Source organism: Monodelphis domestica, chromosome 4 (genome assembly GCF_027887165.1).
Source record: "Monodelphis domestica isolate mMonDom1 chromosome 4, mMonDom1.pri, whole genome shotgun sequence".
NCBI lineage: Eukaryota > Metazoa > Chordata > Mammalia > Didelphimorphia > Didelphidae > Monodelphis > Monodelphis domestica.
The window spans coordinates 387,913,606-387,940,355 of NC_077230.1; the positions used below are offsets into that span (position 1 = coordinate 387,913,606).

The 26,750-nt window shown below is 43.8% G+C and overlaps 1 protein-coding gene across 1 annotated transcript; it reads left to right on the plus strand.

Annotated features, from left to right (window-relative positions):
* The first annotated feature begins 2,913 nt into the window (after positions 1-2,913).
* MUL1 (mitochondrial E3 ubiquitin protein ligase 1) lies at positions 2,914-13,824 on the plus strand. The gene is made up of 4 exons (XM_001366513.3): positions 2,914-3,145; positions 5,475-5,562; positions 7,083-7,203; positions 9,571-13,824. The coding sequence occupies exons 1-4, from the start codon at positions 3,026-3,028 to the stop codon at positions 10,298-10,300; spliced, it is 1,059 nt and encodes a 352-aa protein (XP_001366550.1). The 5' UTR covers positions 2,914-3,025; the 3' UTR covers positions 10,301-13,824.
* The last annotated feature ends 12,926 nt before the right edge of the window (positions 13,825-26,750 follow it).

A 26,750-nucleotide genomic window follows, 5' to 3' on the forward strand; every position in this document is an offset into this window, starting at 1 on the left:
ATTGTTGAGAAATTCTATTAAGAATTTGACAAAATGTTCCAAACTAACTCAATCTTTACTTGTGCCCAGTGATTTCAGTGCAAAGGTGGGCACAAGGAATGATAGTGAGAACCAGGATAGAAAATTTAGTTCAGAATCAAGAATTTAAAGAGACCAAAGGTTTATGAATTCATACCTATATATTATGAAGAAAGTCTAAAGGTATAAGAATCAAAGTTACCTCACTCTGGGTTTAAGACTAACTCCTTTTTGCAATTTGAAAGGTACCACTATCTTCTTCTTTAAAAAGTTATGCTCACTTTCCAGGGGGCAGCTGGGTGGCTCAGTGGACTAAGAGTCAGGTCCAGAGATGGGAGGTCTCAGGTTCAACTCTGACCTTAGACACTTCCTAGCTGTGTGACCCTGGGCAAGTCACTTAACCCCCATTGCCTAGTCCTTACCACTCAATATCTAGTATTGATTCTAAGACAGGAGGTAAGGGTTTTAAAAAAAAAGTTCTTCTCACTTTCCAGAACTGGGCATAGAGTACTTGACTGGCAATCATGAAATTTAGAGTTTATTTCCTATTTTATAGTGATCAATTTGGTGCAGCTAGGGGGCACAGTGGGTAGAATGCTGGGCCTAGAGTCAGGAAGAGCTGAGTTTAAATGTGACCTCAGAGTTATTTGCTGTGTGGCCCTGGGCAAGTAACTTAACCCTTTTGCCTCAGTTTACTCATCTTTAAAAATGAGCTAGAGAATGGCAAAGCACTCTAGTATCTTTGCCAAGAAAACTCCAAATGGGGTCATGAAGAGTCAGATAAAGCTAAAAATGAACTTAACAAACATCAATTCCTGTGACTTTGGACTCCACTGATTGTCTCTTTACCATAGTTTCCTCTTTTGTAAAATGAAGGAACTAGACTAGATGGTGATGGCCTCATTTTCAGATAAACTCAATACTCACTCTTCCAGAATCTTAAAGCAAAGAACTCAAAAGACAGGCACAGATTGAATTAAATGTGAATTGGTGTTGCTTCTTCCCAGGACTTAGTTAAAGAAGACAATCAAATTTACAGTACCTTTCTAGTCACCTTGGCCTCTTACTATTAATTCTTTCCCAAGCTTTTGTGAATTTAAATAATCTGACTTTTGCCCTCTTCCCCTTTTCAAAAGATTATTTAAGCACTCCTCTAATTTAGTGGAAGTCTGGATCTTGCTCTGTGTGTTTTTCCAGATTATAATTCCATGTCTAAACAGCTTTTAGTGGCTTTCTTGATTATAATCTACTTGCCCTAATTAAAGAATGGCTATTATAATTATTGAGGTAGTTCCATATTTTTTAGGTAAATAATAGAAATATATAGGCTAGCTCAGGGGATCTTAGAACTGGTATTATTGTGATCGTAGGCAGTTTTTCTGATTTTCTGATCAGATCAACTGAATTTCTCTGATCCTCAGTTTTCTTATCTGTAAAATGAGGGGAGCTGAACTAGATGACTTTTAGGTCCCTTCCAGCCTTCAGCCTATGATCCTGTAGGCACTAGGAGGCGAAACAATTAATATTGACTGATAATATAGAAAAGTAGGGGGCAAAGAGGACCCCTAAACCAGAAGGATGAGGAAAATGGAACAAAGTTGGCATCACTTTCTTTCCTTAACAGTTTCATCTACAGACCTTAACCTGCATCTTTCACAAGTGTAGCTGTTCTCAGCATCTTAGTGCTGCTCCTGCCCCCTAGTGTCCCAAAAATATCAAGAAGAAATTAGCTCTGAACCTGTTTTCTCGGGGTTGTGATCTTTCTCACTTTTATTTCCTACTGCCTTCCAACCCATTTCTATAATAATAATATTTATGTAGTCAGGTTTGAAAAATGCTTTACTAATATTAGCTCATTTGATCTCTGTCATTTTATAGATTCAGATAAAGTTAGAGTCAGAGGAGATCTTGGATATGAAGGAAAACTGTCCTGTGAAATGAACTCTTCCTAGTTTTGAGGGAGAAGTAGGGGAAGACAAAACTCCTGATTTGAGGGGCCTCTCCAAACTGGTGGGAGAATTATAGTCTGAGGAAGACAGCACCTGCTCTTCTCAGGCAGGAGGTAACAATTCCTGCTGTTGAGAAGCCTCTAATCAGATAAACTCTTGAGATATATCTTCAGAGCCCTGTATTACCTAGTCCCACTCCTACCTTTCCACTCTTCTTAGGCTTTACTCCTCTTATGGGAATTTTTTATTCCTTTTAATTCCTCTTGCAAATCTTGGTTAATATTAATATTAACTGAGCAAAACCTGTCCCAAGGGCCACCAGACTTAAAGATTTACTTATGAGTCTTAAGCATTCCTTAGAGAAGAGTCTTTAACTGTCTCTGACTCAGGTGACACATAAATGCTCCTTCTAAATCAGCCTATTTGTGAACCCTCTAAATGCAGTCTAATCTGTAACCTGACTTACTTTACCTAGAGAATTTTCTTCCTTAGGGAATGTATGAGATTGATTCTATTTAAGGCTGCTTAGCTTTTGACATGGAAGAAAGTATGGCATTATGGATCTATTTTCTCCAACTTTTATGGCTTAAAAGGAACGTCCAAGAATAATTTCTCTGTCACTTGGACATAATTTTGCCTATAAGAAACCTTGTTAGAATCAGAATGATTTTTCAGGTTTTCTGTGAGGTCTGAACTTATACTTGAACATAAGATTTTTATCTCCAACATTTTGCGTTGTGGTAAATATGGATGGGGAGGGGAAGAGCGAGAAGAAGAAAGAGAAAGTGAGAGAGACAGGATGAGAGAAAAGATGAAAGAGAGAAAGTGGGGAGGTTGGGGTGGGACGCCCAACTCGCCTTTGCAGCGGACATAAAATGTTGGCTTCGAGGCCCGGCGAGGGTTGAGATTTGGTCTCCCTTTCCGGGTTTCTCACCCTTCCGGTTTCACCTCTTCCGGCCTCTCTGGCTGCCTCGGTGGCTGTGCGTCTCTATGGTTCCGGCGCGGGCTAGGGGCGGCGGCGGCGGCGTTGGTCGGGCGGAGGCCGCAGCAGAGGCGCCATGGACAGCGGCGGGCGGCCTTCGGCGATCCAGCTCATCCTGCTGGGCACCAGCTCGGCCGTGGCCGCCGCCCTGTACTCCGTGTATCGGCACAAGGCCCAAGCAGCCCGCGAGCTCAAGGTTAGTTGGTTCGCGCCCCGGTCCGGGACTCCAGGCCTGACGTGGCTCCAGACCCCAGAACAGCACAGTCCAATCTGAGTCCCCGAGCCTCAGACCCCGCCCCTTTGCTTCCCATCCCACTACCCTTCCCACAACAAACAATCCGAAATGACCTAAGACGGCTCCAGACCCAAGCCCCGATCCTGTAGGACAGTCCCCACCCAAAGGTGACCTTTCCTCCCCCTAGACTGTCTCTGCTTCCATCAAGATCAGGGAGTTTGGGGGTGGCTAGGTGGTTCAGTGATAGGACGCCAGCCCGAGAGTCTGGATGTCCTGAATTCAAACTCAGGCCGCAGACACTTCCTAGCTGTGTGTCTCTGAGCAAGTCACTTTGTGTATTGGTTCCTAGGCAGAAGAGCGGCAAGGGCTAGGCTGTGGGGGTTAAGTGACTTGCCCAGGGTTCCAGTTTTAAGTATCTGGGGCCAGATTTGAACCTAGGACCTCCCATCTCCCAGCCTGACTCTCCATCCACTGAGCCACCTAGCTGCCTCCAAGGTAAGGGCCTTGGGGGAAAAAAAAAGATTCGAGGGGTTTAGTGGACTGCAAGCCCAGTTTTAGTCAACAGCCAGGAAAACGACTTTGACTTGTGGGAGGTATTAAGAGAGACAGGACCAAGGATGTGTAGCCATCCATATGTCTGTCCTATTGCTATCTATCCATTATTCATCTTTATGCCATCTACTTATCTCTGCCCTTTCTATCCATCCGTATATATTTGTCTATATCATTCCTCTAGGGCTATGTGTCCTTCTGTCGGTCTATATCTTTCTATTTTTCTGTATTTATGTCTATCTATTTGTCATTCATCTCTTATCTATCCATCTATATTTCTATCCATTCATCTATACCATTTATCCATCTGGAATCTCTGCCTGCCCTATCCATCCATTTATCCTCCTATAGTGTTGTTTTTCTCAGCCATCATTCATCAATATCCATCCACATATCACTATCTTTATATTCATCCAAGTTTCTGCCTATATCTTTATCTTAACATCTCCATTTCTATCCTAGCTTATCTACCTGTCCTATCAATCTGTATCTATATCTGCCTATTTGCCAGTATCCTATCTCTCTAATCCATGCATCCATTTGTCTCTCCTATCTATATCTATCCACCTTAGATGTGTATATATATATATATATATATATATATATATATATATATATATATATATATATATAAATAATTTTGTTTGTTTCCACCATTAGATTGTAAGCTGCTTGATGGCTGGGACTGTCTTTTGCCTCCTTTTGTAGCCCCATCATTTAGCACAGAACCTGGCTTAATAAATATTGATTGATTGATAGTGAGGTGACATTCCCACTGTCCCCTGTTGTTGCACCATTTCTGAAGTTTTATTTTCGGTTTTGGGTGCCACCTTTTGGGAAGGAAGTTGACAAATAGCCACCCAGAGTGCAGAAGGAAGTCAGAATCATGGCCAGTTTTAGGATTGGTTTAAAGAATTAAAATATTTAACTTACAAAAGAGAAAACTTGGGTGGAGGATATCTTTAAGTATTAGAAGGGATATTATGTAGACAAGGAATTTCTCTGTGTGGGCCTATAGGCAGAACCTGAGATAATGGGTAAAAATTTCTGAGGTAGATTAAGGAGAACTTTACTAACAATGAGAGCTTTCCATCTCTGGAGATTCTCAAACTAAGTCTATGCAACCACTTGTTGGGGATATTGTGATAGGTATTCTTCATATACAATTTGGTCTTTCTGACCTTTGAACCATAGAAATGGATAAATTGTTAAAGGTTTGACTTTTGAAAGTACTTAATTTCTTTAGAAAATATTCTTAGTCTATTTTCAATAGTGCTGCCAGATAATGAGGTATTGCTCTGTTTCCATTTTTTAATTTCCAATTAATTAATTAATTAAATTTAATGGCCCTTACCTTCCGTCTTGGAATCAATACTGTGTATTGGTTCCAAGGCAGAAGAGTGGTAAGGGCTCAGCAGTCAGGGTTAAGTGACTTGCCCAGGGTCACACAGCTGGGAAATGTTTGAGGCCAGATTTGAACCTAGGACTTCCCATATCTAGGCCTGGTTCTCAATCCACTGAGCTACCCAACTGCCCCCTCTGTTTCCACTTTTGAATGTCACTTCCTATTATCATTGTTTGTGGACTTCCCAACCACTCCCTTCTAGACTGAAATGGAAATGTAAGCTTTCCCTGGTCTGGTTTACCCACATTTATTATTTCTTCTTTAAATATTAGTGGCTTTGATAGAATATGCCATAAAATTGATAACATTGCTCTTTTAACTTTTTTTCCCCAGGGAGCCAAAAAAATTCACTTGGGTGAAGACTTGAAGAGTATTCTTATTGATGCTCCAGGGAAGTGTGTGCCTTATGCTGTCATTGAAGGTATGCTCATTTATGTTTTTTGTGAGCCCTTTCCTGTTGGGGTTGGCAGGTAGGTTTAGTGAGACGGAAAAGGACCCAGGAGGCCAGCACTACCTGGGGAGGGCCTGGAGAAGAGGAGGCTTGGTGAGGGACTAAGTATGTCATATAGGAAGTCCGTGTTAAGGTAAAGCTTAGACAAGAGAGCCTTAGAGATGTCCAGCCAAACTGGAACTTAGCTGTCTCCCAAATTCAGCAGTTCTGTTCTGTGCTCGAATGCACTTTCTCCTCATTGCTACCAGTTTGCAGCCTGATCCTCTTCAAGGTTCACTTTCCTTTTATCTCTAGGAAACCTCCTCTAACAACCCCCCCATTTTCCAAGACTAGCATAGTTATTGTTTTGGTCTTGATATCACCAGTGCCTAGCATGTAGTTGGTATTTAATTGGTTATAAGAATTTTTCATAGACTCTGCAAAGGAAATTCTCAATTGATTTTTCTATTTCCTAAATGAAATTACTTTCACCTAAGTGACTGAAAACTTGAATCTACTCAGAAATAAAGGAGAGTAATTTTAATTGTTTTTGAGACTTTTTTTCCTACATTACTCCCTATTTTCAAATATATATATATATCTCCCTCCTTATTCCTTTTTAACAGTAACAAAAAAGCCGTTCCACAAAAAAAGGTTCCAGTTGCACCTGTGACTTCATATACAGTGCTCTATCTATGGTCCCCACATCTCCTCTAAGGCCATCAGGCACGGCCATTATAACTGTACAGTGCTAACTTTGATTTTCTTGTTTTTTCCATTTGCACTGTTGTAGCTGTTTATAGATCTTGTTTACCTAGTTCCACTGACTTCACTCTACATTAAATAGTCTTTCTAGCCTTTGCTGTATTCTTCATATTCATAATTTCTTACCTGTGGTCATGTTCCACAATTTGTTAAACTGTTCTCCAGATGAAGGGAACCTCCTTTGTTTCTGGTTCATTATTACTATAAAAAAGTGCTGCTATAAATATTTTTGCTGTATTGGGAATTTACCTTTTGATTTTTGTCCTACAAGGAGTGTCTGCCTTGAAGGAGACCCTGAGATCAAACATAATTCCAAATTGGCTTCAGAAGGATTTTACCAATTCACAGCTATACCAACAGTGAGTGAATCAATGTGCCTGTTTTCAGGCATCCCTTCTAGCACTTACTGTTGCCATCTTTTGTCATCTTTGACAATTTGCTGAGAGTGAGCTAAAGTTTTTATTTGTACTTTGCTGTCATTCGTGATTTGGAACAACCTTTCATACAGTTGTTAATAATTTACAATTCTTCTTTTGAAGATTTCACATCATATGCTTTGATCCACCAGGAAATAGCCTTTGGTGTTCTATATTTTTATTAATTCTCTCTAAGCCTTGGGTATTGGAATCTTTACAGAGAAGTTTGATGCAAAGATATGTTTCCTTGTAATTAAGGAAATTGATTTTATTTGTTCAAAAGCTTTCCAATAGGAGGACAGTTCTTAAGGAATCTTTCTTCCTTTTTAGGAGCTGTGCGTTCTGTTAAGGAAACTCTTAACAGCCAATTTGTAGAAAACTGCAAAGGAGTAATTCAGAGACTGACCCTCCAGGAGCACAAGATGGTGTGGAATCGGACAACCCACCTCTGGTGTGTACCTTTTTTCCTGTTGCTTAGGAACATTTTGATAGTCTCTTCCATGTTGGAGTCCTAGGTCCTTATTCCTAATTTCAAGTTACTCTCTTTTGTAAAATGGGGAAGCTTCAAGAAAAGAGAAGGTGACTGACTATTCAGGCTGTTGAAGTTTGCTTTACCTAAGCCTCCCAACAACAAAATAGGAAATTTTTACTGGTCCACAAAACTTCTAGCTCCCAAGGTCCAGAAACCTGACTTCTTAGTGTCAGCAGAGCTAACATCTGATTCCAGTTCCAACACTTCCTATGTCCATGACCCTGGGGAAATAATTTCCCATTTAACCTCTCGGACTCTTAATTTCCTTATTTTTATCAAGAAAGTATTTATTCAGCTCATACTGCATGCCATTCAATGTACTAAGAGCCGGGATGACAAAAAAAAATGCAAAAATAATTCTTGCCCCAAAAACTTTTCTAATGGTAGGTACTTATGCCCATGTAGGTGAACACACGTTGGCACTTAGACTGTCTTGAAGGATGCCAGGCATTCTTAAGAGGTGGAGGCAAGGAAGGGAAGCCAACCTAAGCATGAGGGGACAGGTCAGCCAGAGCAGAGACGTATAGATGGAAATTGGGATGTGTGGAATAGTTCATTGGCCAATCGGGTTGGATGGTGAAGGTGAGTATTGTTGGGAGAGGAGTATGTATAAGAAGCCTGGAAAGATAGAAAGGGGCCTAGTTGAGAAGGGCTTTGAACACTAAACAGAGATTTATTTTTGATCCTAGAGGTATTAGGGAACAATTGGAGTTTATTAGTAAGGGTGGAGGGGGGGAAAGGGAGGCTGACATGTTTAGACCTGAACTTTAAGGAAATAATTTAAAAAAAAACCCTTGTCTTCTATCTTAATATCATTTCTAAGATAGAGTGCCAGGGGCTAGGCAATTGGGTTAAGTGACTTTGCCAGGGTCACATAGCTATGAAGTATCTGAGGTCACATTTGAACCCAGTTGCTCCCAACTCTAGACTTGGTGCTCTATCCACTGTGCTAAATCTAGTTGCTGAAATCATTTTTTTAAAAGGAGGAATATCAGACAGTCAGCAAACATTTATTAAAAGCTTAGCCCTCAGTGTTAGGTGATTTGGGGAGGAAAGCAATCTATAAAACATTACAGCAAAGTAGTTCCTGCCCTCAAGGAGTTTACATTCTAGGAGGGAGACAGTGTTTTCATATATAGGTCTATAGAAGATACAACACAGGGACAAAGTCATTTATTTCATTGGAACTCCTAGTATGAGAACTCTCTTCCGTGCCAGATTGCAACTGATCTACAAATGAGTAGATAATATTTTAGGAGGAGATACCTGAGGTATCACATAATATGCTTAGCTTAAGGTACCTAAGCAAACCTGGGAATCATTTGAATCCAGATCTTTTGTAATCCAAGCCTAGCTCTGACTCCTCTAGGCTGTGCTGTTCTGACATAAGAGGGAATCATAGGAATATTTCTCTAATGTTTTAAAGTTGGTACTATGCTTTCCTCCCAACAAAAATAGCCTGGTGAGTAAGTAGCAAAGGTAGTATGAGTATACTTAGGATATTACCTATTTCAGAGTTATGAGGAAAGTACTTTAGTAAGTGTAAAGTCCAATAGAAATATGAACCTGTGTCACTGATTATTTTTCTTCTTCCCTTTTATCCCCACCCTCTTTTTTTGTCCACACTTCCTTCTCTCAGAACAGGTCTCCTTTCTTTGATTAATGTCCTTCATAGTACAGTGGAGGAGGACAATGGAGAATTTTGATCTTTTCTTAGTCTACAGTATAGTTTGGGCCTCAGGAAACCATCTTTTTAATTATTGTCTGATATTACGTCAATGAAATTTGATCAAGTCCCACATAAAGTTTTTCAGTGCTTGTTGTATGAGAGAGAGAGAGAATTCAGTTAAGAGAGGATCCCATCTTTTGAATTTTACAGTCTAGCAAATAATCATTTTAAATTAGTCATTCTTAATGTTGTCTCTTCTTGCCCTAAGTTCTGTAGTGTGATTATTTCTGCACATTCTTGTCTGGTATAAGCTGGTAATTTGAGTAGTAAAAGAAGGCTCTCTCCTTGTTTGTGTCACAGAAAATACTTCCCCATTTGATTCTGATAAATTTGAAAAAATTATGGCAAAGAGAAAACAGATCATATCTTGGGGCCTTTTGCCCTCCCATAAGTGGCCTATTGGCTAAAAAAGTTCAAGAGCCACAATCAGATGAATGGTGACAGAAATTCACAACTTCTTCTGCTTACTTTCAGTGTTCTCCTCTTCAGATGATTGACATTCTTATGTTTCTGGTATATTCTTCCCTCTGCCTCACATTCATTTTTGCTTCTTTCAGGAATGACTGTGAAAAAATTATCCACCAGAGAACAAATACAGTACCCTTTGACCTGGTGCCCCATGAGGATGGCACAGGTGTGGCAGTCCGAGTTCTGAAGCCCCTGGACTCTGCTGATCTAGGCTTAGAGACTGTCTATGAGAAGTTCCATCCTACAATCCAGTCCTTTACTGATGTGATTGGCCACTACATCAGTGGGGAGCGACCCAAAGGCATCCAGGAGACAGAGGAGATGCTTAAGGTGGGGGCCACTATCACTGGTGTTGGGGAACTGGTCCTAGACAACAATTCCATCCGCCTGCAGCCTCCCAAACAGGGCCTGCAGTACTACCTGAGCAGTCAGGATTTTGACACCCTCCTGCAGCGACAAGAATCTAGTGTCAAGCTCTGGAAGATCTTGACGGTCATCTTTGGCTTTGCTACCTGTGCCACTCTCTTCTTCATCCTTCGGAGGCAGTACCTACATCGGCGAGAACGGCAGCGCATGAAGCAGATGCAGGAGGAATTCCGGCAGCATGAAGCCCGGGTCCTGAGGGCAGCCAGTGCTGAGGAGAGAGAGACTTTAAAAAATGCCTGTGTTGTGTGTCTGAGCAGCACCAAATCGTGTGTCTTTCTGGAGTGTGGCCATGTCTGCTCATGCAGCGAGTGTTACCAGGCCTTGTCTGAGCCAAAGAAGTGTCCCATTTGCAGACAGGAGATTGTCCGTGTAGTTCCCTTATACAACAGCTAACTGTTCATGGATTTGGAGTTTATTATGGAAATGGTTCTCCTTTTCAATGGATTTTACCAGTCCCTTTGAGAGACAGGGACACTTTGGTGGTAGCTACTTGTAACCAACAGGCATCATCAAGGGGTGGGAGGGAGAGAGCAAAAACTTCCCGATCTGTTAAATACAGCAGCAAAGATTGGACACTTTAAGCTTTGAAGGATTATGCTTTAAATCAAAAAGCAGGAGAGCCAAAGGTCCATCCAATGGGTGGTTGTAGCAAAACCAACTGTGTTTTTTTCTGCTGTTTTTCAGACATGGGGTTTCTGGTGTGTGTGGGGTGTTTGTGTTTGTATGTATGAAAGAGAAAAGTCACCAGACCCCCTATACTTCACAACCAGTTCTCTTCTTAACCTGTGTCTTTGAGATTTTTTTCCCTGTATTATTGCAAACAAGTTGGGTGATCCCCATTGGTTTAGGATACAGCCTGGGTTCAGGGACTTAATTATCCCATCAGGAAGAAAGGGAAAACCAGGTAGTAAATAGGAATTGAATTTTTCAAAGCTGCCTCAGGAAAAGCATAGGTCAAAACAGGAGCTGCCAGCTGGTATTAGGCCTCATTAAAAAAATTTTTTTTTTTTGCTGTCCCACCACTTGTACATTGTTCAGTGCTTTTCTTCTTAACCATTACCCTTTGTCTTCGAATTGATACTAAGTATCAGTGGTATCTGAAGAGTGGTAAGGGCTTTGCAGTTGGGGTTAAGTGACTTGCCCAAGGTCACACAACTAGGAAGTATCTGAGATCATATTTGAGCCCAGGACCTACCATTTCCAATCTGGCTCTCTATTTACTGAACCCCTTTGTTCAACGCTTTTAACTAAAATCACTAGGAAATGATATTTTGATAAGGCTTTCCTTCCTTCTCATCCCTCTTAGAAACTGTATAAGGGGAACACATTTGTACATATGTGTAGAAAAGTAAGGAAGTAAAACTCCCCTTGTCTTATGCTGCACACCTCTAATAGCTCAACATTTTGGGAAGTAACTTGAAGGGGACCTTAAGGGAGCTTTTTAATCACTTAGTGGTGATAACACAAGTCAGGCTGGATCTCTCAATTCCCCTTCACCTTTGCCATGTCCCCTTTCAGTTGCCTCAGTGCACCCACCGCTTCAACCATGTTGACTGAAGAAAACTAATTGAATGCTGCCCCTATTTCAGATGAGGATAGCAAGTGCTCAGGACTTAAAGGAAAGAAGTGAGGCTGCACCAGCCTCCTGCCTTGGGCAGCTTCTTTGACCAACTGGGAGTATGGGAGCACCAGAGTCTTACTCTGTCGATCTTCCCTTTCCCCAAAATGAGACCATCCCATGGAAGTAATCTCATTATCTCTTCTCGGTTTGCTTTCCTCCCTTCTTTGTCCACTGGAATTCTGTGAGCACCAGATAGGATAGGAGGGAAATCTCCTTTCCCAGCCTTTCATCAGGAAGCCAAAGGCCGTGTTCATAGCCTGTCTTTGTGGCTTCTTCCCCTGTGAACAGGGCAGTCAGGGTAACAAACCAATACCGTGCATTGTCCTATTTGGCTTATGTGCAGAGGACACAAAGTAAATATTTTATGTTGAAACCAAATGTGAGTCCATTGCTTTGTGCAAATTTCCACTGACCTAGCTCTTCTCTCGCCCCACTTTTTAAACCTCAGAATTAGAGCTACAATGGGTCCTAGACATTATCTGGTCCAACTCCATTTTATAGGTGAGGAAATAATAGCACTATATGGAGTTCTTGGAGGTTTGCAAAGCATTGCACAGATAACTCATTTGATCCTCACAACCTTGGGAGGTAGGTGCTTTTATCCCCATTGTGTAGATAAGGAAACTGAGGCAGAAGTGAAGGGACTTGTCTAGGGTCAAACAGCCAGATTTGAACTAGGGCCTCTCTCTCTCCAAGTTCAGGTCCATCACTAACTGTTTGCCAGCTATCTGCCCAGGTACCCAGAGGACCATCATCATACATGTAAAGCTAAAATGATCTAGATCTTGAGGCTAAATCTGTTTGAGCTGATATCTACTGACAGCCCCAGGGCCCTGCAAGATTCCAAAAGGTCTGCTGACCCGTGCAGTGAAGTGAGGCGAGGTGTGGCCCTAGTGCTTTGTATATTATTTCACTGCAGTGTTTTGAAAGTGGATCATCTATGTCTAGAGGTTTTTAGGGTTGAATGAGAACAATGCTGAATTTGGGGACTGAATTTGGATTTAAATCCTAGCTCTGCTCCATACTAACATGGACAAAATCACTTCCCTTCCTGGGTCTCGGTTTTCTCCTTTGTAAAATGAAAGGGTTGGACTAGATCCACAATTCTCAAAGAGTGTTTCAGGGACCCTAAGGAATCCCCAAGACCTTTATATTTCTAAATCTATTTATCAATAATTTCTATCAAATGTCAAAATCAAAATATCCATATCAATGTAACTATCAATAGATATACCACATGAAAAGCTCCTTAGTTTTTCAGAGTGTAAAAGGGTCCTAAGACCTGAAAGTTTGAGAGCTACGGATCTAGATAATCCCAGAGGTGCCTTTTAGTACTGAATTAATTCTAGGATCCTGTAGTGTGGCTGGGCCCAATAACGAGTCTGTTTAACTAAAACAGCCGGGACCATTTGAGTTTGTTGTCCAACAAAGTATATAGGCCTACTCCAAATGGGAGTGCCTTCATGTTCTTTTGCAACAATAGCCCATGGTTTATAATGCATAGTAACCGAACTCCACTTAGAAGTTCTTTCTTGACACCCTTTGGCCAGTTGGCCAATCTTAATGTAACTGCGGGGGATGTAACTGGACACCCTTTTCCCTGTTCTCAGGCTTAATGCGTTTTCCTAGAACCAAAGAATGAGACTAGTGGCATGTCCAAAGGCACCGATCCTCAAAGACTTCCTGGAGGGAGTCGGGTTTGGAGATCAGGGTTAGTCTGGTGGAGAGGAGGGAGGGTTGGCCATCCCATGGGTGACCTTACTGGCCCTTCAGCAGAACCCTGGGATTGAGCCAACCCCAAATCTTGATTTCCTCTGGGCTCCCTAGCCTGACCTCTCTTCTTGGCCCCCTTGGCTGTTGGCCCTGTTTTTGTTCTCTCGCTGTGGCCCCCTCCCCAGGCCCTGCAGACTGGATACCATCGCCTTTTTCACCTCCTGCCATCCCAGGCACTGTACCTGTTGGTCCTGACTGACTTTTTTTCCCTGTGGGGTATGGAGCAGGGGGGAGCCTCTTCTGGACTTGTAGGCTTCTGGGTAAGCAAACCAATTGGGCTTGCTGCAGCCTGTAGGGAATTGGCAGGCCTTGCCTGTGAGGCCAGGAGGTATTTTAAGGTCCTTGTGTGCCCGTGTGGCTAGTCTTGGAAATCAGATGTGACTTCCCTGAGGCTAGTTGCTCTGCTAGGTGTCAGGATTGCCTCTTGCCAAAACCCAGGAGGGGAAAACTGTGTTTTCTTTCTAATTAGATGGCATTAACATCCATTTTGAATGCAATAAATTTCCATGTATTCTACCCTGAATTGCTCCCAGAAGTGCTCATTAGCCACTTCCCCTGCAGCTGACTCTTTGTTCTTTGCACTCCCAGGCCCAGGTTCTGCTCTGGAGCAGTTGGCCTCAGGGTATGGCCTTTCCCTTCCGGTAGGTAGCTGCCTCCTGCTGCTCATTAGCCCTGGGCGGCCCCTCACCTGGGCCTGGGCTGTGGGCCCCAGGATTATCTTGGACTGTTTGAATCCAGAGGTGGAGGCTAAATTGGCTCTGGCTTCACAGGCCCTGGTGAGGGAGCAGAGGTTTTTGGATCAGTTCTCTGACATTCCAAATCATTCCACAGAGTCTAGGCAAAGTTGACTAATGAGGCCAGGTGGAGAAATAGAGGAAGTCGCAGTTATTTGAGGGCAGAGAGATGTCCAGAAGAGCTGGGGTTCATGGGACGAAGTCTGAGGCCTGAATGGTCTGTGGGCCTGGCAGGGGGAGGCAGTTGGGTCCTGGAGAGCCCAAGTGAAAGACAGACCCTGAGGGCATCCTCTAGCACTGGAGCTGAAATAGAGGGGTCCTGTTTCTCGCCTTGCCATCTTGTCCCCCCTAAATGCAGCCCACAGGAACCACTAAAGTGGTCCGTTGAGGTGACTTCAGCACAGAAACCAAGATCCAAGTTACTGGGTTCCTCTTATCCATGGTGAGAAGAGCCCAGAAACCTGAGCTCCTGGGCACCCCCGCCCACCAGGGATGGCTCTGGGTGCTCTTAGATGGAAGAGCCTTGGCTTCAGGGACACCATTGCTTTCTTTAGCCTCTGCCTAACAGGAGGAGCCAGGATTGTAGGGAGACAGAGCTGGGTGAACTTGGGTCATGGAGCCATTCCCAGAGCCCTTTGAAGTTCTGGGCAGTGCTTCCTTTATGTGTTCTCTGAGTTCAGAACTGCTCTAATATTGTGTGGGGAGGCTCCATCTGCCACCCCAGATCCCAGAGTTGGCTAGGGGTGACAGGTTAAGTGACTTGCCTCGAGGGAGACATCAAGTATGCCCCAGAGGCAGGGCTCAAACCCCTGCCATTTTCATTCCCAGAGTTTTCTGTCCATAAAATCAGTGCTTCTCAAAGTATCGACCAGGGATCCCTGGGAGTCCCTAAACATCAGGGGCTTCTGTGATGTCAAAGCTGTTTTCCTAATACTATAAGGCAGGCTCAGTGGACAGAGGACAAAGCCTGGAGGCAGGAGGCACTAGGTTCAAAAGCGGCCTCAGTCACTTGACTTCAGTTGCCTAGCTCTTACCTCTCTTTTGCTCTAGAACCAACACATAGCATTGATTTGAAGGGTTTAAAGAAATCATAGTATAGTAAATATGGATACCTATAACCCACACAAGCAGAAGGCTTTTTGTGGGAGGACCTCAATTTTTCAAAGTAGAAAGGGATTCTGACACTAAAAAGTTTGAGAATGGCTTCACTGGGCCACACTGCTTTTCTGTTTAAATCAGCTTTCTGTGGGGAGGGGGGCAGCTGAGTAGCTCAGTGGATGGAGAGTCAGGGAGGTCCTAGGTTCAAATCTGGCCGCAGACCCTTCTCAGCTGTGTGACCCTGGGCAAGTCCCTTGACCCCCATTGCCTAGCCCTTCCCACTCTTCTGCCTTGGAGCCAATACACAGTATTGATTCCAAGACAGAAGGTGAGGGTTTAAAAAAAAAATCAATCAACAAACAAATCACCTTTCTGAGCTGCAGTTTTCCCTTCTTTAACATGAAGGGCTCAAACTAAAATTACTCAACTCTAAGTGGCCTCCCATTCCATTGTAAGGAATTTCATCATTCTGTGTTCTAAGGGCCCTCCGAGCCCCAACATTTTAATCTCCAATCATCTTTGAATCCCCTCCCCTGTCATCATTAGCTCTCTGGAGGGAGGCCTGAGAGTAGCTGTATTTTAACTAGTCTTACCAGTCTGGGTTTACCCAGGAAAGTCTCTTGGAAAATTCCTGGTTTTATAGTCTTTAAGCTTATGTTTTCCATCTCCAACAAAGGATAAAGATGGGGTTGCCTGGGCCAGTGCTTTCCTTTTTCCTTTCTCAGTTCAGGTTCTCAGCCATTTCATAGCCCATCGGAGGAGAAGGTGACAGGCGTGATTTCAGGAGACCTCATTAACTTCACCTTGATGGGGCTGGAGTTTTCTTAGAGCAGAAGAAAGTTCCAGGAGGAGGAAGTTGGAGAGAATTTAGTTTTTAGTTCTAGGTTTAGTTCTAGGTCCTAATCTGATCTTGGGGCCAAAACTTGGACCCCAAATTCAGCCTCTGTAAGCAGTGAAATGACAGAGTAGCCTAGAGGTTAGATAATATGGAATCTAGTCTTGATGGCTGCTAATTCACCGTGGAATCTTCAGGAAGTCACTTCTCCCTGGGTCTCCATTTTCTTATTTTTAAAATGAGGAGACTGAATGAAATGATCTCCCAAGGTCCCTCTCCCTTCTAATAGTCTACGTTTGGAAGTTCTGTTCAAGAGGCTATGAGTACGGAACATTTCGTATTCTCTCAAAATGAGTCGATATGTTCGTTTTTAATTTTCTTTCTCTCTTTTTAAAAAAACCCAAAGGCCTCTCCAGCTCTCATCTTCCATGCTCCGAGATCCATTTTCTGATTCTGACATCTTCTCTTCTAAGGTCTCTTCCAGGCCTGGCACTCTTTGTGCTACGGTCTCTTCTGATTTTGACGTTTTCTCTCCTGAGGCCTCCTTTCCCTCAGACATTGCTGCGTCCAAGGAGCCTCTCATTCTGACGTTGGACAATCCAAGGTCCCTTCAGCCTGCTATTCAACAGCTAAGGCTCCTCCCAGCCCCGACAGTCTATATTTTCAGGCTCCTTCCAAGCTGTTAGGATAGGATTTTCTGGATAAGGGAAACACAAAAGGAAAAAAAAAACATATGATATATAAATCTACTTTATTGTTTTGGAAGGGAAAGGAATAAGGGCTGAGGGATTTACTTATGCTTATTCTTATTTAAAAAACTAACTAACTATGCTAACTAGGTTACTAAACTACAAGAACTTAACAAAATGCCCAAATACACAGCAGGGGCCCCAAACCAGTTAGAGCCAGGATCTGTTGTTGTTAGATGTCCAAGTGAGACTCAATGCTGCCAGCAGCTCGATACAGGAGCCCTTCCTCAGTTCAACACTGGGAAATCCTCTTCAGACCTTCCTCTTGACTTCCTCAGGAGACCAGAAGAAAGGTCTGTTGGGGCAAGATGGAGTCTTCCCAGATTCCCCAGCTCAGGCTCCCATGTGACCCTTGGTCACATGTCACTGTCAATCATACCTAGGTTTGTACTTTTCAGTTCTTGCACAGTTTTGCAAATTGCAAACCTTCCATCCTCTATCACAGAGTGTAGCATTCTATGTTGGAAGATCCCTTCCTGCTGTGCCAGTCTAAGTTGTAGAATGCTGTGATTTTTGAGAACTCGCTCTGCTGGGGCCTGGCACGCTTCCTGGGAGCATTTCCTAGGCTGCCTTCAGGAGGCTGGCCACGAGGTGGCAATGTTCCCTCAAGCTTGGCGCCTCAGCAGACACTGCCATCTTCTCAGCCTCCCTCCATGGCGGACAGCTTCCTTAGGACAGACCCCAAAGGGAGGACTGAAAGGATGCCGCCACCTCCCTTCCCAGCTTATATAGGCACGTCCTCACCCTCCTCTCTGCCCACTGTCCGAGCCTTTGGCCAGTGGGGGTAAAAATAGCCATTGTATCACATGAATATGGCACCAGCAAGTTTTTAACTTGCTTTTCATACATTCCCTGGAGCCTCATCACCTTGTAATTATCCACATTTGTGGAAACACTCAGAGAGTGTGTGACTCATCTAGCATCCCCCAGCTTCTGAGTGTCTGAGGCAGGATTTGAACCCAAATCCTAGGACCTCAGTCCAAATCTCAGCCCTGCTTTTTTGGGCAAAACACTTGACTTTAGGCCCAGGTTTCCTCTGTGATGAAAAATGAAGGAATTGGACTAGGGGACCTCCGAGGAGAAGCAAGAACCCTGTATCTCAGCTTTGTCTTTTTTGTCCTCCGATCCCATAAGAAAGCTTTGAAAAGGAAAAAAAACCCAAACAAAACATAACAGGGAATTAGGACCAAATAAAAATGGATTTCTGAGGCATTTATGGGATCAGAAAACTAGAAAGGACCTCAGAGATTCTCTAAATCTATCTGGGATAGGTCAGGAATAGAGGCCATCTAGCCTCTAATGGAGTCCTCCAGTGGCTATGGTGGAACCTGGAGATGCCTTGTCTCACTTTTGGTGGTTCTGGCTAGGAAGCTTTTCCTGCAGTGGCTTCTACTTACTGCTCTTGGTTCTGCCCTTTGGGACCAAGCAGAATAAATAGGAAACGGGTTCCACGTGGAAGGCCTTCCGACACTTGAAGACGAGCGCCATGTTCCTCTTAAGTCTTCTCCAAGCTAACCATCTTCAGTTCCTTCAACCAATCCACCTATCATCTAGTCTTAGGTCTTCTCATCATCAGCAGTCACCCTTCTCTGAATCCATTCTCTGAACAAACACTTATTCTTGTGGACATTTTCCAGGCTAAACTATGGCCAAGGAGGATCCTTTATCAGTTTCTTCCTGGTCTAGGTTTGCTCTATTTTCCTGCGGTGTTGGGTCTGCCCACTGGTCTTAGCCAAGTTCTCCAACCTTTTTTTACTTAGGTTAATCCAAGCAGTAGTCAAGAAAGTCCCAAAGGCTAGACAAGCTGTTGTCATGTCCCTGTAGAGCTCAGAAACCCTAGATAGGATAAGCTACATTTCTCAGGCTTAAAATGTACCATCTCCCAACTCCACGCTCTTGTCCAAGCTGTGCCCCTCACTTGATACCTGCTCAGTTCCCATTTCTTAGGAGCCTTACCTTCCTTCACAACATAGCTCTGGCATCTCACCACCAAGGACCGATCACCCTTCTCTGAATTCCTTCCAACAAGTGGCCTCTATGGTCTCTGCTGTTCCTGGTCATTATTGGTGGTCTCTCCCCTGAAATGACTTTGCTTTGACTCTGTTGGGTGCATGTTGCTTCTCTGTAGAGGAATATAAGCATCTCTAGGGCCAGGATTTTTATTTAGTTTTCATAATAACATCTCACATATAAAGAGTACTTTACAATTGGTAAAATACTTTACACATATTCTTTCATTTGATCCCCACAGCAACCTTGGGAGCAAGGTGCTATTATGATCCCTGTTTTATAGTTGAGGAAACTGAGGCAGGCAGAGGTTAAGTGATTTGTTCAGGGTCACACATCCAGGAAGTATCGGAGGCAAGATTTGAACTTGGATTTTTCTGATTTCTAAAAGGAAAGTTTTGAGAATTCATTTCGGTCTCAGCCTCTCCTTTGCTTGAGTTAAAAGCAAGGCCTAAGGCTTATCTGTGTAAGGAGATGCCTCTGGCTCCCCGACATCCTGGAGGATACTTGCATCTTGTATTGTATGACTCCGGGTCTCTGACCCAGACTGAGGTGGTGTCTGTCCAGCCCGGGAGATCTGGAGGGAATGACCTCATTGGGGTTAGAAGTTGGGGATGAGGAAGCGGCTTTCTTGGCTAGGAAGCAGTGGGAGTCCATGGAAATGGGAGATGAAGCTAGGTAACAGGCCATGTAATTCTGTGCCTTTTCTCTCTCCAACTTGCTTTCATTGTCTAAGAAATAATTATAAGTTATTTATTAATATGTTTTATTAATTATAATTATAAGTACCAATGATACATATATTTATATTATTATAACTATTAATGATGTTTATATTATATTTGTATATTTATTAATTATATTTATGTTATAATTAAATTAATAATATTAATAATGAATAATTATAATAATATATAGTCTCCAGATAATTTTATCTACATACCTAACAGGCTGGATTTGACCTCCGGTCTTTCTGACCCTAGGCCTGGCACTCAAATGCACTGTGCCACCTGGCTGCCCATGACTCATTTAGGGAATAAAAAATAGAGAGAGAGAGAGAGAGAGAGAGAGAGAGAGAGAGAGAGAGAGAGAGAGAGAGAGAGAGAGAGAGAGAGAGAGAGAGAGAGAGAGAGAGAAAGAAAGAAAGAAAGAGAGAGACACAGAGAGAAGGTGAGAGAGGGAGAGGGAGAGTCAGAGAAACAGAGAGAGAGTCAGAGAGAGAGGAAAAAGAGAGGGGAGAAAGACAGAGAGAGAGACAGAGACAGAGAAAGAAGAAAGAGAGGGGAGAGAGAGACAGAGAGAGAAGAGAAGGGAGAGGGAGAGAGAGAGGCAGATGGAGACAGAGAAAGGAGAAAGAGAGGGGAGAGAGAGACAGAGAAAGACAGAGAAGGTGAGAGAGGGAGAGTCAGAGAGACAGAGAGATGGTGAGAGAGGGAGAGGGAAAGAGAGAGAGAGAGAGATAGACAGAGATGGAGACAGAGAGAGAATAATGAAAAGAGGGACAAAGAAAGAGGGCCAAGAAGGAGTGTTTTGAGAGGTAGGAGGAGAACCAGGAGAGTGTTTTGGGAGTTGAGGGAGGAGGCTCAAGTAGGAGGAATGGTTCAGGTATAAGGGGAGCTCCAGAGATTCTGAGGTCATCCTGCCTTGTCCTGTCCTGCCTTTTGGACATCTATTTTCTTTTCTCTCTGATGTGCATCTCTCTCCTTTCCTTTCTTCCCCTTCTCTCCCCAGCCCTTACGTTCCCCTTGTCTCTCCCTCTCCTCTGGGCTGCTTGCCTTTGTTTTGTGGGGGCTGGCTCAGTTCCTTCTGCTGGAATCTCTTTGTTTCTTTGTACCTTCCTCCATCTCTCTGTCAGCCTTTTCTCCATTGCTCTTGACTGTTTCTCTCTCATTATCGCCATCCCTCTTTGTGTTCTCCTCTGCTGGGTGTCTCTCCTTTCCCTTCGCTCTAAGAAACTATCTCCCCTCAAAGCACTTTTTGTGTGAGTCATTCAGGCCTAAATAAAAAGAGCCCCAGCCACCAGACTCTCCTCCTCTCCCTAACTTTTGTGACTCAGCTCAGGATTTTGAGGACTGGGGTGAAAGGGCCCCACAGCCCCCTTTCCTGGATTTTGGAACCAGCCTCCCTACCACGCATGAATGAAATAAAACCCTCACAGTCTCATAGGCTGAGATGGCTTAAAAATAACTTCATAAGCACAAGGGGAATTATTTGAAGACATAAGTTTGTCAGAAAATGATCTGGGGGTGTTAGTGGACTACAAGCTAAGTATGAGTCAGCAGTGTGATGTATAGATCAAAAAAGCCAACCTGATCTTGGGCTGCCCTAAGCAAGACAAAGCTTCCAAAACTAAGGAGGTGTCTTCTATCCAGGTCAGACCATATTTGAAGTATCATTAGAAAGGATATTGATGAGGGCAGCTGGATAACTCAGTGGATTGAGAGTCAGGCCCAGAGATGGGAGGTCCTGGGTTCAAATTCGGCCTCAGACACTTCTAGCTATGTGACCCTGGGCAAGTCACTTCATCTCTGATTGCCAGACAAAAGGATCTACTGAAGAAATGGCAAACCTCTACGGTATTCTTGCCATGAACCCTTCCCTGGGAAAGTTATGATCTGTAGAGTCATGAAGAGTAGGACCTAACTGAAGGCTGCCTTTGGGGGAAGAAACTCCCTCTTCTCTGGTAGCTTTGAAGATCTAGTCAACTCTGAAATTCTTGGAGACTGTGATTTAAAAGGACGTCCCTCTCGTCTCCCATCAGCCCTCCGCACTCTCTGACCCTCTCCCCCATCACTCCCGGAGGGACCAGTCTAGGCTGGATTCTGTAGCATCCCATTCCTCATCCCTGAGCAGGCTGGTTAGTGCCTCCCTGAGCTTGCTGGATCTGCCCTCCTGTGGACCAGGGAGAGGTTGTTCTCTCTAAGCTTGAGGCAGACAGCATCTCCCCCTGCCTTATAACTGCCCAAATCCTTGTTCTCTCTGTGGCCTTTACTTAGGGCATCTCTCTTAGGAGATGTCTTTCCAGCCTCTCTCCCACTCCCCCCAGCTGGAGCTCTCCTCCTCCCCTCCCACCAGGCCTTCCTATCCTGTCCTCACATGCTTCCCAGTCCTTTTCAAGGAACACATTTCTTCCCTAAAGGCGCTTGGAGGCTGGCAATCAGGAATCTGTCCTGATTGGCCAGATTCAACCTTGCCAGTTTCCTGGGGTTGGGGACTAGGGTGAGAAATGAACTAAATTAGTAGTCCACAGACTCCTAGGGGGGTATTCTCTGTGTGTTTTGTTTTAAAACTAGCCCTTTGACTCACCCCTTCCCCTTAAAATTTGTTCTCTCTCCTCTCTCTCTCTCCCTCTCTCTCTCTCTCCTTCTCTTTCTCTCCTCCCTCCCTCTCTCTGTCTCTTCTCTCTCTCCCTCTTTCTTCTCCCTCTCTCTCTCCTCTCTCTTTCTCTCTCCCTCTCTCTTTCTCTCTCTGTCTCTTCTCTCTCCTCTCTCTCTCCCTCTCTTTCCTTTCTCTCTCCTCTCTCTTTCTCTTTCTCTCCTCTCTCTCTTTCTCTCTCCCTCCCTTTTCTCTCATTCTCTCTTCTCTCTCTCCATTCTCTCCTCTCTTTCTCTCCTCCCCCCACCTCTCATTAGATGTAGTAAAAAAGACCCTGAACTGGCAGTCCAATTCTAGGAATTAATCCTGGCTGACAGTTTATCTTCCACCTCCATACCTTTGCAGGCAAAGGCTGCCCCCCATGCTTGGAAGACATTACCTTCTCACCTCGACCTCACAGAATCTCTAACTTCTTTCAAGCTCAGCATCTGTGCTATCTTCTTTTTTTATCACCTGTCTGATTCCTGCTGTCCTACCCCTACCAAAATTTCCATATATATATTATGCACATATAGGGCATAAATTCATATATATTCATTTTCCTTAAGAGTAAGAATGGCCTCATTTTAATCTAGCACAATCCTGACATTAATAGTATTTTTTGTTTGTTTTCTAAGAGCCCCCCCCCCCTCCCAGCTCTGACATTCTGGGCTCTTTGGGCCTTTCTAACTCTATTATTCTGCTTCTGAGTTCCCTTTTAGCTCTGACATTCTAGGTTGTTTGGGCCCTTCTAGCTCTGACATTCTGTGTTCCGAGTTCCCTTTTAGCTCTGACATTCTGGGTTCTAAGCTCTCTCCCAACTCTGACATTCTCTGTTCTAAGGTCTCTCCCAGCTCTGACATTCTGGGTTCTAAGCTCTCTCCCAGCTCTGACATTCTGGGTTCTAAGCTCTCTCCCAGCTCTGACATTCTGGGTTCTAAGCTCTCTCCCAGCTCTGACAGTCTCTGTTCTAAGGTCTCTCCCAGCTCTGACATTCTCTGTTCTAAGCTCTCTCTCAGCTCTGACCTTCTCTGTTCTAAGTTCTCTCCCAGCTCTGACATTCTCTGTTCTAAGCTCTCTCCCAGCTCTGACATTCTGGGTTCTAAGCTCTCTCCCAGCTCTGACAGTCTCTGTTCTAAGGTCTCTCCCAGCTCTGACATTCTCTGTTCTAAGCTCTCTCTCAGCTCTGACATTCTCTGTCCTAAGGTCTCTCCCAGCTCTGACATTCTCTGTTCTAAGGTCTCTCCCAGCTCTGACATTCTCTGTTCTAAGCTCTCTCTCCCAGCTCTGACATTCTCTGTTCTAAGCTCTCTCCCAGCTCTGACATTCTGGGTTCTAAGCTCTCTTTTAGCTCTGACATTCTATGCTGTAAGACCTCTCTCAGCTCAGACATTCTGGGTTCTAAAGACCTTCCTAGTCCTGACATTCCCTGCTCTAAGGTTTCCAATGGTGACATTCGCTGTTGAGTTTTCTTCTGCCTCTCATTCCAGCTTTGAAATGCCTGCTCTGATGCAGGTACTCTGCTCTCTGTGCTAGGTCCTGGGGACACAAACACGATCAATGAAGGTTTCTCTGGAAGGTCTCTTCGTCCCCAACGCCGTGCCTCTGAAGCAGAGAGGCCTGGATGGGCTATTTTTAAGTCAGGGGGCTTCTCGGGCCAAGCGGCCTGCGGTGCTCAGAAAAGAGGATTTCAACCGCCTTTGATTTTCAGTTCAAACAGGTGGGCTGTCATTCTGCTTGGTGGGGGCCACTTAGGGGCCGGCTCTGGCTTTGCCTGGGTGGGAGCTGCTGGGGCCTCACAGCCTTCCTTGTTTCTGTCCGGCTCTCGGCCTGGGGGAGCTACCCCCTGTTTGGCAACTGCTTAGCCAAGACCTGGCCTCCCAGGAACAGGCAGCTGGCCTTTAACAGAGGCCGATTTGGTATGCAGCAGGGCTTCTTCCCTCCCGTGGGACGGGTGCCCACAGCTCCGCTTCCCTACTGACTGGCCCAGAATCACAGCCAGACTTGGTTTTTAAACGTGTGCCTGGAATTCTGAGCGGACCAGAGGCCTTTTTTGGCCTGCATGGATGCTCTGGAGCCTGGGAATTCAGCCTCCAATGACCTCCAAGCCTTTGACATTCATTCTTGGATACTTCTCCCCTTTCCTCCTTATACCGTGCCTTGGTTTCCCCATCTGTAAAATTGGGAGAGCAGAGGGAGACAAAGGGGTCATTGCCAAGGAGCGTGTTGCTATGATGACACCACAGACCTGGAGTCAGGAATTATAATAAATAAAATAAAATAAATAAATCATAAATGATCTTCGGAGAATCAAATCTGGCCTCAGATTCTTACTAGCTGTGTGGTCCTGGGGAAGTCACTTTAACCTTGTTTGCCTCAGTTTCCTCATCTGTAAAATAAGCTGGAGAAGGAAATGGCCAACCACTCCAGTATCTTTATGAAGAAAACCTTAATTGGTCATGAAGAACTGGGCATGACTGAAAAACAAATTAATCACAATGAAGATCCAAACAGAGTTCAAGTATGGGACCAGATATGGGACAAAGTACATGCCCGCCATGAGAGGACCAGGTTGGCTAGAGAGAGGGCTCATTTCCAGGGGGTTGGCCAACTAGGGCTTTCTTTGGTTCACAGCTCCTAATGAAATAGCCTGCTAAGAAAGAAATGAGGTCTGGTTTGGTAGAGAGAACAGTAATTCTTAGAAACCCCATGGCTTCTTGGAGAGTTTGTAAGGATGGTGTTGAACCTGTATCCTTACTTGGATAATCTCTTCGTCATTTTTATTTTATTTTATAAACCCTTACCTTCCATCTTGGAATCAATATAGTGTATTAATTCCAAGGCAGAAAAGAGGTAAGGGCTAGGCAATGGGGGTTAAGTGACTTGCCCAAGGTCACACAGCTGGGAAGTGTCTGAGGCCAAATTTGAACCCAGGACCTCCCATCTCTAGGCCTGGCTCTCCATCCACTGAGCCACCCAGCTGCCCCTCTTCTTAGTTACTGACAAAAGGCCTGCTAATTAGCTGTTGAAAGTGAACAGTTGGTTCACTCTCGGGTCTAGTAAATTGACTGGTTGTAAAAAGTCTTGGAGACAGATATATAAAAGTACCTATCTTTAATATCTTAAAGTTGTAAAGAAATGAAAGATAACAGGGTTTAAGGATAAGGGATTCCCTAAAAACTATGAGATCTCTAACTCAACTCACACCCAACTCCAAGGCCTTCATGGACCTCTTTTTCCTTATCTCTATCTTTCCCAAAATCTATCTAGCTAAGCCTCCTTCTAATATCTTATAAAATAATATATAAATCTTAAAAATACTCTCTCAAGATGGTATTTCTGCAACCGATGTATTTCCAGCCTAGCCAAAAGCTGGTTCTGGTTGAGGCAGGAATGACTACCTGCCTGGATAGGTCAAAACCTGTGTCGTCCTGGGTAAGTCACTTTAATCTTGATTGCCTCAGCTTCCTCATCTGTAAAATGCTCTCGCAGAAATCAGAGAAAAGGATCTTCTTTTCTTCTCTGTCAGTCTTTTTCACTTCAGCCTATTAAATTTTTTATGTGGTTGTACTTGAATATTTAAATTGGTGGTCACTAGGGATTTAATTTCTAAATCCCAAAATGAATTACTAAAGTAAAATGTAATTTATGGTAGTTTTATTTACAATAGAGGGAATATATTAAAGAATGAGAGAGAGAGAGAGAACTACAGCTTCCTCTGAGCCAGGTAGAAATTCTAAGGCCCTAATCAGGGAAAAAAGTCTCAAGAGTGCCGTCCTAGAGAGGAGTGTCTGCTGTGATTGGTAGACATGAAATTTAGGGGAGGTGACACAAGAGAAAAAGATCTTTAAAAAGAGGACCAGAGGCTAGAAGAAGATATTCAAGAATTTGATATTCTATTCAAGTCAGATCAAAGAACTCTCACTCGGAAGAGAGACTGGAAGACAGACACTTGGACTTGGCTGTGGAACTGGACCCTTGAAGGAGCTCATGTAGGAGACCTCAGAATTTGTCTGAGTATCTAGGTAGCACAGTGGATAGAGAGTTAGGCTTGGAGTCAGGAGGTCTCAGTTTCAAATCTGGTCTCAGACACTCCCTAGGTATGTGACCCTAGGTATAAGATTAAAATTAACATCCAATAACTCCAAATATTGTATTTTATAAGCTTTATTAATAATCCCTTGAAGTACAGGAAATATAAAGACAAAAGTAAAGCCTGAGTAAAGAGAAGTTTTCCCTGACCCAGTTCTTAGGAGAAGAGAGGCGAGGGGGTTTTGGAGAAACTATCTCCAAAACATAAGGACCTAACTTGAGGATGAAAGTGGGGTTCTGGGAAACAAAGTCCTGGGGTACAAAATCTAATGACACATGGCAAGTTACTTAACCCCATTTGCCTTGCCCTTGTCCTTCTGTCTTAGAATTGTTACTAAGCCAGAAAGTGAGGATTTAAATAAATAAATTTTAAAAAAGATCCATTGGGCTAATCCTTCTGCCTGAATTCAGGAAATTTTCCATTGTTTGCCTGAGAGGTGGTCATTCTATTGCTATGAAGACACTTCCAGGACCAACCAGGGAGCTCATTACCTCTAAAGGCAGCCTGTTTGAATGTCTGACAGCTCTGGGGGATACAAAGATTAAATGAAGCTGTCCTTGCCCTCCAGGAGCTTACAGC

Coding starts and splice junctions, on each gene's coding strand:
- MUL1 (XM_001366513.3), top strand. CDS start 3,026: ATGGACAGCGGCGGGCGGCCTTCGGCGATCCAGCTCATCCTGCTGGGC. Junction 5,563..7,082: donor GCCTTATGCTGTCATTGAAG/GTATGCTCATTT, acceptor CTTCCTTTTTAG/GAGCTGTGCGTTCTGTTAAG. Junction 7,204..9,570: donor AATCGGACAACCCACCTCTG/GTGTGTACCTTT, acceptor TGCTTCTTTCAG/GAATGACTGTGAAAAAATTA.